This window comes from Geotrypetes seraphini, chromosome 3 (genome assembly GCF_902459505.1).
Source record: "Geotrypetes seraphini chromosome 3, aGeoSer1.1, whole genome shotgun sequence".
NCBI classification, from domain to species: Eukaryota; Metazoa; Chordata; class Amphibia; order Gymnophiona; family Dermophiidae; genus Geotrypetes; species Geotrypetes seraphini.
The window spans coordinates 72,001,601-72,016,502 of record NC_047086.1 but is presented as its reverse complement, the minus strand read 5'-3'; the positions used below and the strand labels follow the sequence as shown (position 1 = coordinate 72,016,502).

The 14,902-nt window shown below is 42.7% G+C and overlaps 1 protein-coding gene across 1 annotated transcript in view; it reads right to left on the bottom strand.

Annotated features, from left to right (window-relative positions):
- CSMD1 (CUB and Sushi multiple domains 1) overlaps window positions 1-14,664 on the bottom strand; it is a 2,397,241-nt gene extending 2,382,577 nt beyond the window's left edge. Inside the window, exon 1 of the mRNA XM_033936341.1 lies at window positions 14,511-14,664. Coding sequence (XP_033792232.1) covers window positions 14,511-14,512 — 2 coding nt within the window. The 5' untranslated portion in view covers window positions 14,513-14,664. The remainder of the gene's footprint in view (window positions 1-14,510) is intronic.
- Window positions 14,665-14,902: the final 238 nt, after the last annotated feature.

Sequence of the window (14,902 nt, the reverse complement as noted above, 5' to 3'; positions counted from 1 at the left end):
GCCACCAATAACAGGCCCGAAAGCCGACACCGCCCCAAGCTCTCCCTGCTTCGGCCAACCAGTTTTCCTCTCCCCGAAATCAATTCTGCCGTCGGGGAGAGGAAGGCTGATTGGCCCAAGATTGCGATCCACCTATTGGGGGAAATGCTGTCGGGTCCTGCCTTCGCGGAAACAGAAAGTAGGCAGGACCCGGCAGCAAGAAGAGCAAATGCTTCACTAACCTGTCTCCCGCCTTAGCCCGTAGTGAACGCTTTCTTCAGGGCTCTCAACATGTGCGTGCCGGCTTCCCTTCTCCCCTCCCCCCGAACATAACTTCCAGTTTTGGAGGGAAGAGAAGGGAAGCCGGCACGAACATGTTGAGAGCCCTGAAGCAAACGTTCGCTACAGGCTAAGGCGGGAGACAGGTAGGTTAGTGAAGCATTTGCTCTTCTTGCTGCCGGGTCCTGCCTACTTTCTGTTTCCGCGAAGGCAGGACCCGGCAGCATTTTCCCCAATAGAGCCCTGGAGCATAAGTTAGCTACGGGCTGAAATCTCCAAGCCGGGTTTTTTTGGTTGTTTTTTTTAATGTTCAGCAGCGGCGGAGGCAGCAGATGATAGCCGGGCGCTGGTCTAAATTAGCTGGGCGGACCGCCCAGCTAAAAGGCCCTAGGGAGAACACTGACCGTTCTCCCAAGGGAGCTCAGAACAGTTTACATTAATTTATTCAGGTACTCAAGCATTTTTCTCTGTCTGTCCCGGCGGGCTCACAATCTATCTAATGCCACTGAGTTCAGCATATATATTTAGGCACTCTTTTACTACAGTGCAATAAAATTTGAGCTTAGCACATTTTAACATGCAATTTTCATGCGTGCTAAGCCCAGATTTAACATTACAGGTCATATGCTACCTGCAAAGCATTAACGTGGAAGCATTTATCTCCTATTTAGGAGATGCTAAGTGCTCCTGTGTTGATCCTAAGTTATCCAGTTAGATCACTAATCCTTATTTGTTAGCTGGATAATTCAGGAATGTCCATGCTCTGTCCAGTGTTCTGTTGAGCAGAGTCCATTTATTGAATGTTAAATGTACAGCACTGCATATGCTTTTTTAGCACCATAGAAATGATAAATAGTAGTAGTATACATTTTAAGTTTTATGTGTTGCCTGCTATGTATATAAGTAACATCATTTCTAACATGATCACTTGTACATATGAGTAATTTTGCGCACATACATCTGCTATTTATATGGACATATCATGCCCAAGGCTTCTAAAATTTAGTCCTGAATAGAAAAAAAACCAAAAAACAATATTCCTAGTCAACTGACCTCAAATGCACCACTAAAAGCTTTACAAGCAAACAATGATATGAATTCCTTTTCCAAACAGCATTTCACTGAAAAAAAAAATTCAGTGATTTATCATACTTTTTTATCTCCAGTTTTATTTTCAGTTGTCAAAATAATTTGTGCGATTATGTAAAAAAAAAAAAAAAGAAAAAGTGCAGAAAAGATCAGTGGCAGAATGATTATTGAAAAAGATATTCCATAAATTGTAAATGTGTGTTATAAAGTTTATGACCAATAACATTTGTATGGGGGAGGTAGCCCTCTTTACATTGCTCTTATAGAAACAAGCATATTGTTATAATGATGTACTTCAGTAGAAAGCTGTTAAGCAGAACTCTTAAAACTGCTCCACATGCAATATTAATTTCATTGCATTGACGTACAACCCTTTCAGGAAAGAAAAATATTGCATACAACTCATTTCAGGTAATGTGAAGACTACAGAGAAGAGACGACGAGGACTGAAATCATGCAACAGTCGTGTCAAAGAAATTTCCAAATTACAGTATTATATTTTTATGGAAAACATAAGTTGCCACCAGACGAGGAGAGAGAGAGTATGACACTAATGATATTCATGTGGGTTGAATCAATGCATCATATTGTCATAAAACTGACATTTTCATTTCTCAAGCCCACATACATATAACAGTACTCAGGCAATGCGCCGCTGTAGCAAAGAGCACGAGTAGCAGGATGCATTCAGATTGATAACAACCCAACAAGAAACTTTGAGGACAATGCAAAATTGCTGCACAAACAGTTGGACGTGTGGTTATATTGCATCTCAAGCTGCAAGATTTTTGAAACGCATCATTTTATTTCTTGATGTTTTTACATATCCCTTTAATAAGGAAGAAGAGTTGGGGGGGGTATTGATTCTGCCTCATTGAAACTTGTGCTGATATTTTGGCATTTTAAACTGCATGGGTTTCACATGAAACCCTCCCTGCACTTGGACAAGCAACTGCGAGGGCCTGCATGTTTATTGAGTGATATCAACTAGTTAATTTGCTCAATTCATTCATGTAGAACACAGGTGTCAAAGTCGGTCCTCGAGGGCCAGAATCCAGTCGGGTTTTCTGGATTTCCCCAATGAATCTGCATGAGATCTATTTGCATGCACTGCTTTCAATGCATATTCATTGGGGAAATCCAGAAAACCCGACTGGATTCTGGCCCTCGAGGAGGGACTTTGACACCCCTGATGTAGAAGGTAGAAAGGAAACTGAAACAGTTATGTGGAGAATCTATTACCCAAGATGATTGGGAGCAAAGCTTTTTCACCCCCCCCCCCCTTTTCCCACATCCTAATTTAATTTATTGTTCAATCTGATATCCATACTCTCCCTCCCCTCCACCTCATTCAGATCAGATTCTTCTGAAAAACTACCAGGTTCCTCTCTCCCACGAGGCTGATCTATGTTGGATGGAGAGACACTGGTGACCAAAGAAGGGAGCTACAATGTGTAATATGTTTGAAATCTGTAATTATTGTACGAGATATGGGACTTTCCTGGTCACAGCTCCTGAAGACGCTACATAGTGAAACAAAGTCCCGTGTCTGGCGTGGCTTCTGAAGATCTGTTGTGTATGAACTTAACAACTGGACTCTCCTGCATGAGCGTGGCATCTGCTGAACTGTTGTGATGATAGAGCTATTGTGTATGAACTTTTGAAGACCTGAGAAAAGCTGGTGGCTCAAAAAAAAATATGTCAATGTTTTATGTAAATGTTTGTGGATGATATGGGGGAAGGGAAGGGCTTTCAATGTGATTAAATGTGGTGTTGAAACTGCTTATTTATAGTGAAGTATTTAGAAATATTTAAGAAAAAGTTTTAATGAATGAGAAAATATTGATGTAATTATTTATGGTGGATTCTTTGTTTATGATTGATATAGTTAATTGAAGCCAGAATTTAGAAGTGAGGGGTCCCATGTATTTTGTAATGCATAACCGTTAGAGATATCCTGAAAACCTAGTCTATCTGCAGCTGTCAAGGACTGAACTTGGCTGTCTGGTCTACATGTTTAACTCTCACCTTTAGTCATCTATTAAGATGCTTTATTGGTCATTATAAATAGCATATAATGCCATACTATAGGGCTCATTTTCAAAAAATTTAAATGTCCAAAAAGTAGCCTAAAAGGGCAGATAGATGTTTTTTTCTTGCTAAACCCTTTCAATTAGCTATTTTTGAAACCTCTTTTCTAGACGGATTTCCATCCATCTCAAGAAAGTGTGGTGTGGGTGGGACAAGGGTGGGCTTACGAGTTGGATATTTTTTTTGTGGGTGGGACTAGGGTGGGCTTTCGAGTTGGATATTTTTTTTGCTCTAATCAAACAATTTAGAATACAGTATGTCCAGGGCACAATTTATACGTTTGAGGCTAGACCTGTTTTTAACCATGAATAAGAGCCAAAAAGGGACCCAAAGTGTTCAGATGACCACTGTAGGGATGTAAGCATGGGTAAACTTACAGAACACACATTCCACATAGGGTTACCATATGGCTCCAGAAAAAGGAGGACGGATTGAGACACCTGCCATTGCTTTCAGTGGAAGTAAAGCCCAGATGTCTCAATCCGTCCTCCTTATTTCCATTGCTTTCAATGGAAGTAAAACCTGGATGTCTCAATCCATCCTCCTTATTTCCATTGCTTTCAATGGAAGTAAAACCTGGATGTCTCAATCCATCCTCCTTTTTCTGGAGCCATGTGGTAATCCTAATTCTACATGTAACTCAGCAATTGGCTTAAAGAAAGGAACTGTCTAAATCAATATCAATCTGGCTTTAAACCTGGGTATGGAACAAACAGTGCTTGTAGGCGCTGCTACGGTAGGCAGCCTGCACAGAAACCCGACAGGGGATCTGTGTTAGTACTAGTGCTGCGGAATTTCTCAGCAGTCTTCTGGTGTGAACTACAAGATCACACTTGCACTTCTGGAAAAGAACAAGTATCTGTGTGGTTAAAATCCGATCTATCAGACAGCAGTCAATTTTGTTCAGCAACAATATATCATCACCTTGGGCATCAAACTGTGTGATATTACAGGGATCCATACTGTCACTCACTTTATTTAATAACTACCTCATGATTCTAGCTGACTTATTTCAGTTGATGTGCACAAAATATGACATCTACACCAATGATATACAGCTACTAATATCCTTTGAACCAGATCTACTGTACCTAACAGTATTGAGCAAATTGACTGCATAACTAACAGCAACTTAGAAATGAGTGAAACCCAGCAAACTCTGTGTGAACCCAAGTAAATCAGAGATACCGAGTCATAAACAGATGGGTACCTGCCATCAAAATCCCTTTCGGAAACTGCATTGCTGTAAAATCTAAAATCTTAGGATGCTGGACACATCACTTACTTTGATCTCATAATTTCAAACAACCTTTAAAAACTGCTTCTTTCACCTTTTTGCAACTACAAAATTTCTCTCACAACACTGAAAAGGTAAGTCTGATGACTGTAGTTCATGCCAGGAGAACATCACAGCTAGACTACTATAATTTCCTGTCTATTGGACTAATTACAAAGAATTTTCAACATCATTTATTTCAGAATGCCACAGAACAACTAAGAGAGAGATGCAAGCGATGTGACTCACCACACCTTTTTTCAAAAACTGTACTAGCAACCAGTATTCTACAGGGCCAGATTTAAAACTTTCTGTTATAATGGGTCAGAATAAAGAATTGGAGCCTAAAGGCTTGTAATAAAGCAAGGCATTTACCTACTTTCTGAAGAAGAGGTAGTCTTGAGTTAACTTAGCCCCTCTTGGGGTAAGTTGAAAGTTCCAAAGTATGGGGATATTCCTAAGAAGGCTTGCTAGAAGATTACTGCTAATGTTTTCCTTCAGTTTTTTTTTTTTGGGGGGGGGGGAAGACCTTATAGGCCCCAAAGGTATATAGAGAATTAACTTACTCCCCTCTCCCCCCTCATTTTACAAAACCATAGCGTGGTTTTCAACCTTGGCCAAGGCGGTAACAGCTCCGATACTCATAGAAATTATTTGAGCCATTATTCAGCATAGAGACAGTTCTAGCCTCACTAACAAATTACATCTACCAACTCTTCAGCAGAGGACAGAGTGCTCTCATACTACAATTTGACCTAAGCAGCACCTTTGATTTAGTAGACCACCATATACTTATTTCATACCTAGATGCTATAGGCATCACAGGAACTGTCCTAAATTGGTTCAGGGACTTCCTAACAAGTCGTTCATACCAGTTTTCTGCAACTACAAAGTCTCACCAATCTGGACCACTCCCTGCAGAGTCCTGCAAGGTTCTCCACTGTCCATGTCACTTCTCCCAATACCTACCCTGCCTTCAAAGGAATCCAAGTGAATCGAATGGGTTATCCAAACAATGGAAGACTGGATGATGAAACACAAACTGAAACTAAACACTGAAAAAAACAAGTTCTTCCTCGCAAGCCTCTCGAATCTCAATGAGGAAAACCATCATGATCAGGGGTACAACTCTACCACTACAGTCTACTATCAAAATACTAGGAGTGCCTCTAGACCAAAATATGACCATAGAAATCCAAATCATTGCTCTGGTTCGCAAAGGCTTTACAGCACTCTGGAAACTATTATCAATGTGTTCTTACTTTGACACCCTTCCCTTCTAAATCCTATCCCAAGCTCTGATGCTCAGAATGCTAGACTACTGCAAACTCATTTACATCTCATGTCCAAACACTTCAACAGACCCTGGATGATTCAGCACACAGCCTTATCTTTGGCCTAAGGAAAACTGACCATGTCATGCCTTAATACAAGCAACTGCACCGGCTCCCAATCGAGGCCCGATCATTATTCAAACTGGTTTGCTTCATGTCCAAGGCTCTTTATGGCCTCTTACCAAACTATATGACTGAGTATTTGAGTTTATTCCCCCGACCCGCATTTTGCACTCCAACTCCATCTTCGCCTACCCCTCCCGGCAAGGAAAACCTTAAAAAGCTTACTATCTTATCAAGCAGCTTACTATATCTGGAATTATTCTCCATTATAGGGTCTTCTTCTTCATCATACATGCATTACAAACGAGGATTAAAAACATACCTGTTCAACAAATTCCTAGTACAGCACTAAACCCTCTTTGCGTGTCTCTCATGTTCCTCAAGACGATGAAAAAAAATCTCTTTATAGATTCATTCAACTTTTACTACCTGCCCCCCCCCCCTCACTTCTCTAGCCTTTTGGGGTCTCCGTCTCTATATCTGTACCAATATTCAAAAGCTGTTCATTTACTTGAGTTCTTCTATTACCGTGCCACAATTATATTCGACTCTGACCTTACCATGATCCTATGTTATTTGTACTTATATCCTTACCTCTCATGTACAATCTTCTACTCAACTCCTGTTAACCGCATTGAACTTCACAGTGTATTACAGTATACAAATACAATTTTATGCTATGTTATGTTATTCTCTACTACCCACTCTATTAAGCTATTCCACCAGATGGATATAAATGAGGCCATTTTATGATATGGATGTTCCTCTGCTACCATAAAGAGGTCCATGACCCTTGTTTTTCCCCATTAATAATTTGAACTTTTCAGTTGGTAAAATGGATATTCATGCTGGATGTAGCCTACACTTGGAAGTTCAGTTTTCATGTATTTTAGAACAAGCTGTATATCAGCAGATCTTGATTTAAAATATATGAGAAATGGATGTCAACATCTATATTCTGGTCAGATGTCCTTCTTAAAATGCTACTGTATATGTGATATTCACTACAATGTGCTGTTGAGTATTTTAAGGATATCATTTGTTTATACGCTACAATCTCTGGGTTTATAATATTTATGATATGCTTTTATACATTACAGGGTTGATATTGAAAATTATTCAAGCAGCCAGGAGAGGCTCCAGGCCACTTAAATTCATGTTCAGGGCTAACTGGGAATATTCAGCAGCATTTAACTGTACAATAGAGAATGACACGGTGGCGGTTTACCCGCGGCCACCGCATTTTAGCCGCGGGTCACCCGCCGAAAACGGGGAAGAAAACTAGCAGTCGCTGCGGCGACGGGGACAAGGCCATTCACCGCCCGCGGGGCAGTGAATGGTCTTGTCCCCGCAGTGAGGCATAAAGGATCGCGCGGTCCCCGCAGCTCACACCCGCCTGCCCAATCGATTCTAGTGTTTAGCCAGCTCTCTCCCTTCTCCTCACCTTAGTTTGTAGATTTTCTTTTTCGGCGACCCGCACGCTATCAGAGAGCCGCGCACGCGCGGCTGCTCAGTGTTCAATCTTCTGCTCTGATGCAACCGGAAACAGGAAGTTGCAGCAGAGCAGAAGATTGAACACTGAGCAGCCGCGCGTGCGCGGCTCTCTGATAGCGTGCGGGTCGCCGAAAAAGAAAATCTACAAACTAAGGTGAGGAGAAGGGAGAGAGCTGGCTAAACACTAGAATCGATTGGGCAGGCGGGTGTGAGCTGCGGGGACCGTGCGATCGCTAGTGTTCCCGGCTCAAATTAGAAGAAGGGAGTGAAAGGGAAAGAGATTCTGGGCCAAGGGGATGAAGTCGGAAAGAAAAACCCACAGCAGGAATGAAAGGGAAGGACAGGCAGGTGAGCCAGATGCTAGAAGCGGGGGGGGGGGGGGGGAAGAAAGAGGGAAAAAAGCTAGATGGGGTTGAAAAGAAGAGACACACTGATATGGAAGAGGAAGATAGGGGAAATCTGGACACAGGAAGGTAACAGAAAGAGGGGAAATTATGTGCATGGGGCATAGGGACAGAGACATAAAGGGGACATGCCATGGGGATGGTATATGGACACAGGGGGGGCAATGACAGATACATAGGGGAGATATTAGAAATGGAGAAAATAGGAGCACAGAAGCGAGATGGTTTGTGGGGTTGGGACAGGGACCGAGCTTGCAGGCTCCAGTGGCTTGCACAAATTACATTGTAACGTGCCATGAAAATAAGAGGAAGGAAGGTAGATAGGCCACGCGAGAGGAGCTGAAGGGTAGTAGAAAGGAACAGATGGTAAAGGAGGGAGGGAAGGGTGGTGGTGGAAAGGAATAGAACAGACATTGAAGGAGGGTGGAGAGGAACAGACCCCCAAGGGAAATGTGGAAGACAGAGTGGGAAGAAGACAGATGCCAGACTATGGGGGAGCGGAGGGAAGAAGATGGGTGCTAGACCAATTGGGGGGGGGGGGGTGAAGGGAGAGGCACAGTAACAGCAAATGGAAGACGTAGAGAGAAGACACACAGTGGATGGAAGGAATTCAATGAGAAGATGTGGAAAGCAGAAACCAGACAACAAAGGTAGAAAAAAAAATTTATATTTATTTATTTATTTTTTGTTTTATGATAAAATAGTATATTAGTTGTGTTGATAAAAATTTATAAACAAAGCCCTGCCAGCTGAACATCTCTTTCTCTAGTTCAGCAGCAGGAACTTTGATTTACAAGAAAGGAATAAGCTAAATATTACAGTACTAAGGCTTATATGAATGCAGCGGGGACGGTGACGGGGCGGTGAATGGGATGGCAGTGGCGGTGACGGGGCGGTGAAAGGGATGGCGGTGACGGTGACGGGGCGGTGAAGGGAACGGCGGTGACGGGGCGGTGCAGAGGATGGTGGGCCGGTGACGGGGCGGTGACGGGGACAGATTTTTTCCCCGTGTCATTCTCTACTGTACAACATTGCTGAATATCCTCTCTGATCCCCATACCAAAACCAGCTACATTGTAGGTGGTACAGAGATGGAGTTAGAGTTGATACAGGGTGATGTGTAAACCTAGCTGTTTAGCAAAGATTTTCAATCTGCTATCCAGTTGAGCAAATGCATAAAGTTAAAGGAGTAAAAGAGCTGCCTTAACTTTATGTGGTGAAAACAACAAGGCATTGGTCTGAATATTGGCCTGTGTCCGGTTACATTTTGGATGGCAACTCCAGCTTCACCCCCCTTCCCCAATTTTGATCCCCCTCCCTACTCCCCATGACCTTATGTAACTCTCTACTACTCCTTCCAACGACACAAACAAAGTCTTTGATAGGTCCCTGAGCCTATCTTCAATCCCTGGTAGTCCAGTGAAGGTGATAGGAAAGAGCCCTCTTGCTCCCTCCCCAGTGGCAGCATCTGGAAATTATCTTCTGTGATCTCTTATGATACTACAATACTACTGCAAGGCTGTCACAAAAGGTCAAAGCAACCATATTGAGGAAGCTGGGGTGGGGGTGGGGTTTGCTCTTGTCCTTATCGCCTTCACTAGACCACCAGGGTTTGAATGTTGGTCCAGAGGGCCTACTGAGACAGGGGGATTGTTAGGGGGGAGGGGCATGAGGATAATTAGATCGAGAAAGAAGAAAGTGGCCAATTTGGGAATTCATTGGAGCTTAGAGGGCTACTAATGACCCTGCAAAGTTATTCAGGTCCTGGCTGATATTCCACTGGGGCTCTCATAACTGTTTTATGTGGGCTCCAGTTGCATATTGGCCAAGGCAACACCATTTAGCCCCAGATATTCAATGCCTAAGACTGCACATGACTCAGCACTGAATATTGGGGGCTAATCTAATTGGTGACAGTCAGTGTTTTTAAAATGCTGATCAATAAAGTCTGAATATTAACTAGTATATTTTATTGTTTAAGCCCCTGTCATTGGTTCAAAATATGCTTTACACCCTGCCACTAAAGCAAATGTGCCTATTCCTAAACCACGGAAGTTGCCCATTAACTCTGTTCCCAGTGCTAAGATCATACCGGCAGGGCAGAACAGAGAAGGGATGGCAGAGAAAACCAGAATACCTGTTACAAGATACTATAATCTCTTTTATAAACCATCTGTTAATTCTCCAGTTAAACCTCTGGTCGGGCAATCTGACGCAGCAAAGGTTAAGGAGAGGGGTGGAGTTGACAGGCAGAACGTGGCTAGAGCATCAGTGAAAGTTCCACAGCAAAATAAATTAAGGCCAGCTGAAAACACATACAGGCAATAAGGAACCAGGAGTGAAGGACGTTCCTCACAGAACAGGGAACTGAATGCTAGAAGCTCTGTCTTATTGCCTTCTGCTAAGAAACCTCCTGTCCCTCAGCACTGTCATGCCAAAAAAAACTTTGCTTTCCAAGCAAAGGCTAATTTGGAGGGAAAAGCTCCATGAGCAGGGCTGGCCAAATGCGGCTCCAGAGGATAGCTTATACCCAGATTCAGAGAGTGAGGAGTCCCTTATGGAAGTAGAGGACTATATCTCTGAGGGGGAGGAAATGGAAGCCCTAGACCAGTGGTTCCCAAACCTGTCCTGGGGGACCCCCCAGCCAGTCAGGTTTTCAAGATATCCCTAATGAATATGTATGAGAGAGATTTGCATATAATGGAAGTGACAAGTATGCAAATCTCTCTCATGCATATTCATTAGGGATATCTTGAAAACCTGACTGGCTGGGGGTCCCCCCAGGACAGGTTTGAGAACCACTGCCCTAGACTATATATCTGAATGCAGCATGAGTCAGTAAGGTATTGTGTGGGGGAAGTGAATGAAAGTTTGTTCTATAACAATGGTCTAAAGTACTTAAAGAAACATTTCTGTCCTCGTGAGGGACTATATAATAAATAAGAGTTTAATGTCTGAATGTGAGGATTGGTTAGCAACAGAAATTAAACCAGAATCCCTGCATGCAAGCAAAGCTAACCTTAAAAGGAGAAATAAAGCCCCAAGTGGATTCAGTGACCTGACATTGCACATTCCTGATAGTGGGAACTTTTGGGAGGGGAATCTTAGACCATTAAAACAAGGGTGGATGGTTCCCAGCCCACTGCCAGAAATAAAAAGGGTCAGTGGGATATTCATACTTCAGGCCAGGGGGTCTCCAAAGTCCCTCATCGAGGGTTGAATCCAGTCAGGTTTTCGAGATTTCCCCAATGAATATGCATGAGATATGTGCATGTACTGCTTTCAATGCATATTCATTGAGGAAATCCCGAAAACCTGACTGGATTTGGCCCTTGAGGAGGGACTTCCTGAAGAAGGTGGGGAGATCTTCCTGAAGAAACACAGTGGGCTCAATACAATAATCGTGCCGAGCCTAAAAAGAATGGAGCTAAACTCTTGTATATAAGCTCTTGAAACCAGAATGCTACCCAGAACTGTGCAAAGCATGGCATCCAAACTGTGAGAAAAAAACCGGTTTAAAAAGTGAAATGATTTTTGGGGTTTTTTCTCTTTCCTGATTGAAGCAAGGACTTGCTGTAAAAGAGAACTTTTGTTTGTGCTAAATCTTTTCCAAGCATCAACAGCTGGTGTGGCTGTATTAGAACCAGTGCAAACTTAACTGGAAATTATTGGTGGAAAGTTGTGTTGGTTTTTTTTTCTCTGCTGTGTTTATTCCAGAGTGGTCCTCCAAAGAGCGCTAATACTTGCGCCTGGGGCAGGAGCCGGGATGCCAGGGCTAGGCTTACCCCGACCCTGTCATAATATTTATTTGACTTGTAAACCCCCTAGATCAGGGGTTCTCACCCTAGTGTTTGGGATACACTTAGCCAGTCACATTTTCAGAATACCCACAATGAATAAATTTGCAAGCACTATCTTTATGAGATACAAATCTTATACATATTCATTGTGGATATTCTGAAAGCCTGACTGGGTTGAGAACTCCTAACCTAGATAATTGTTTATAGGCAGTATATCACACATAATAAACAATTAAAAAGTCATTCTCTACTCAAATGATTCAACTAGGAATGTCCATAGTAAATTGCAAAGTGGAAAACGTAGTATGAAATGTATGAATTTCTGGTGCTAACTCAGGCAACTAGCATCTAGGTCAGTCTTGCAGGCTACAATCAGAGCAATAATTAAAATTGAGCTAAAATGCATTAATTAATTTGGCAAGGTTTATTTTGCAGGCTGTATAAGGGAACTCAGGGCCATATTCTATAAACGGTGTCCCAATTGTAGGTGGTGGTAGGCATCCTACCACTGTTTAACCACTGTCTGAATGCACGTTGTTGATTTAAAAAAAAAAAACCCCAAGGCAGGCTGTGGGTGCAGGGAGGTGCTTAGGGAAGCTTAAGCTCACCCAAGGCTGGGTGTGGGAGTGGTTTCACCCTTAAGTGGCTCTAGGCAAGCTTAAGCAGCCCTAGGCATCTCCCTAGGGCCATGATAGGCACCTTAAATGTAGGCCAGCAAAATGTTCCCATGGAAGTGGCTTTAGGTATCTGGCACTGGGAAGGAGGCCTAAGACTCCGGTTTGCCCATGTGCTTAAAGTCCCTCCTATGGGAGGGGCCATGGGCACCTGGGCCAATCAGGGTGCACCAGGAAGGGGAAGGCCCACCATTCTGAAGAGGCAGACCTGTCAGATGGCCTTCTTGTCAGATGGCTTTCTTGTTAAAGGTAGGGTGGGGGGTCCGAGTGGGCTTTGGGGGGTGGGGATTCAGGAGGTGCTTGCAGGAGGGAATGGGCATCCCTCCTGCCGGGGATGTTGGGGGTTGGCATCCCTCCTGTTGGGGATGTTGGGGAAGAGTGTGGCAGGAGGGAGTGGGCATCCCTCCTGTCGGGGATTGTTTAGTGATTTGAGCGCTATCTGGTAGGTTCCACAGGAGACTTTTTAGGTCAGATGATCACAAACCAGCCATGTTGAAATGGATGACTCTTTGAATTACTGAACAATCTTAAAGAGACATGGAAATGAAGGAAGGTTGCTGAATATGAATAGGGTGATGGATATCTCATGTTCATTTACTTGAGATGGTAGGATCAGATAAGGAGAATAGCAAAATCTTTCCTGGAAAAGCTGAAATTTCCTAAAAATGGTCATGTTCTATGGCTGGCAGCTAGAATATACCCTTGTGGTTAAGAAAAACGGGCAGGGTTATTTGGCAGGCTAAAAACTCAGATGATCTTTTTCTGCTATTATTTTAGAATATAAGTATCTTGGAATAGTTAATTATAAACATAAAACAAAATGGTATATTTACAGTGTGATTTCTACAAATGTGGATGTTGAATGGTTTCTGAATTTTGATTGTTTGTTATGCTTGCAGAACTGTACTGTATATATGAATGAAAGCGAGAGAGTGCAGCCGAATCAAGATTACAGAAAAACATATGTTCCAAAAGTGACTGACAGAGGTAATATAATGTCTGAAGCCAGACGCTGTTACATAAACCTGGATGTTCCATATGTACTGTAATGACAAACAAAGAGAAAGGAAAATGGGTGGAAAAGATATGATTTCAGAAACATGCAAATCTTTGAAGAAGCTGCGCCATTGGATTTCAACTGATATAGCACAGTTTATAAAAACAGAGCATGTCAAGTCAGGTCACAACCTATTATATTCCTGCCATTTGATTCAAGTAAGTAATCAACATTTCAGCTTCTGGTACTAAAGTCTTCTTCTTACGTGCCAAGCCTAAAAAGAGATCAATTTAAATGACACTGAAACAGTGACATTACAAATTTTAGTGAGACCAATCTTAGCGCCTTTATAGTTGCAATCAGCTCCCATCCAATCAGGCATTTCACAGAACACAAGAAAGTAAGAGAGCAATCTAATGAACATTGGGATACTGACTTCCAGCTTAACTCCACCCCCTAAAAAAAACCAACAAAAAAAACCCCACCACAAAGACATAAATTATATTACAATGAACATAACAACACAATAAAAACAGTGCATGAAAAAGACATGATTCTTTATAGAGACCTGGGCTTTGGATAACTGTCCTTCTCATCACCAGGCTCTTGCAGTTTCAATACTATTGCCTTACTAGGCCATGGCAACTCTCCAGTTCCTGTGAACTGGGACAGAATTGATGGGTTCACTAACAAAAAAACTTTTAACAAGCACCCTCAAAATCCCTACCCAAGATATTCGGTGAACCCTACCCCACAATTCTGGAACTCACTTTGTTGCCATAATCCACCTCAGTTCCAAAGCAATAAAACAAAACATACTAGCTTTCTTCTCTCCTTGCTCAGTCCCAGCTGGTACATAGCAAATCAAATCAGGGCTGTGCACAATTGTAGCACTGCTCCAGCCCAGCCCCCACTCTGTGCAACTAAAAAGAAACTTCTTCAGTACAGTTCCTTGGTAGTTACTTCATTTAGTAAACTGTCTCAACAAAATATCCAAAGCAAATCACTGGCAAGAAACTGCCAAACTTACATCCTTTGGTTCTGGGTCAGCTCCAGGCAATTCAAACGTTGCTATTTCCATACTTTCTCCTGGGGCCTCCAGCTCTGTATGCTGAGATATAGGGCCTTCCCACTCCATTGGCTCCTGCTTGGTGCCTGGCTAGAAGAATCCTATCTGCCAGGTCTTCCTGAGCTGCCTGCTTTACACTCTTTGAGAGCTGTTTTAAACTGTTAAAGACACTCCCCTAGCTTCTGTGGCTGGGGCACAGGTTTGCATACTCTCTGGCTCCCTCTCAGTTCACTGGGCATATAACCATTTGGGAACTGACTGAACTTTCTATGGGCACTTGTTTTCCTGACAGGTTCTGGCTCAAGGATGGGTTCTGGGTCAGAGTCGAGCTCATTTCCTTCAAGATAGGCAGC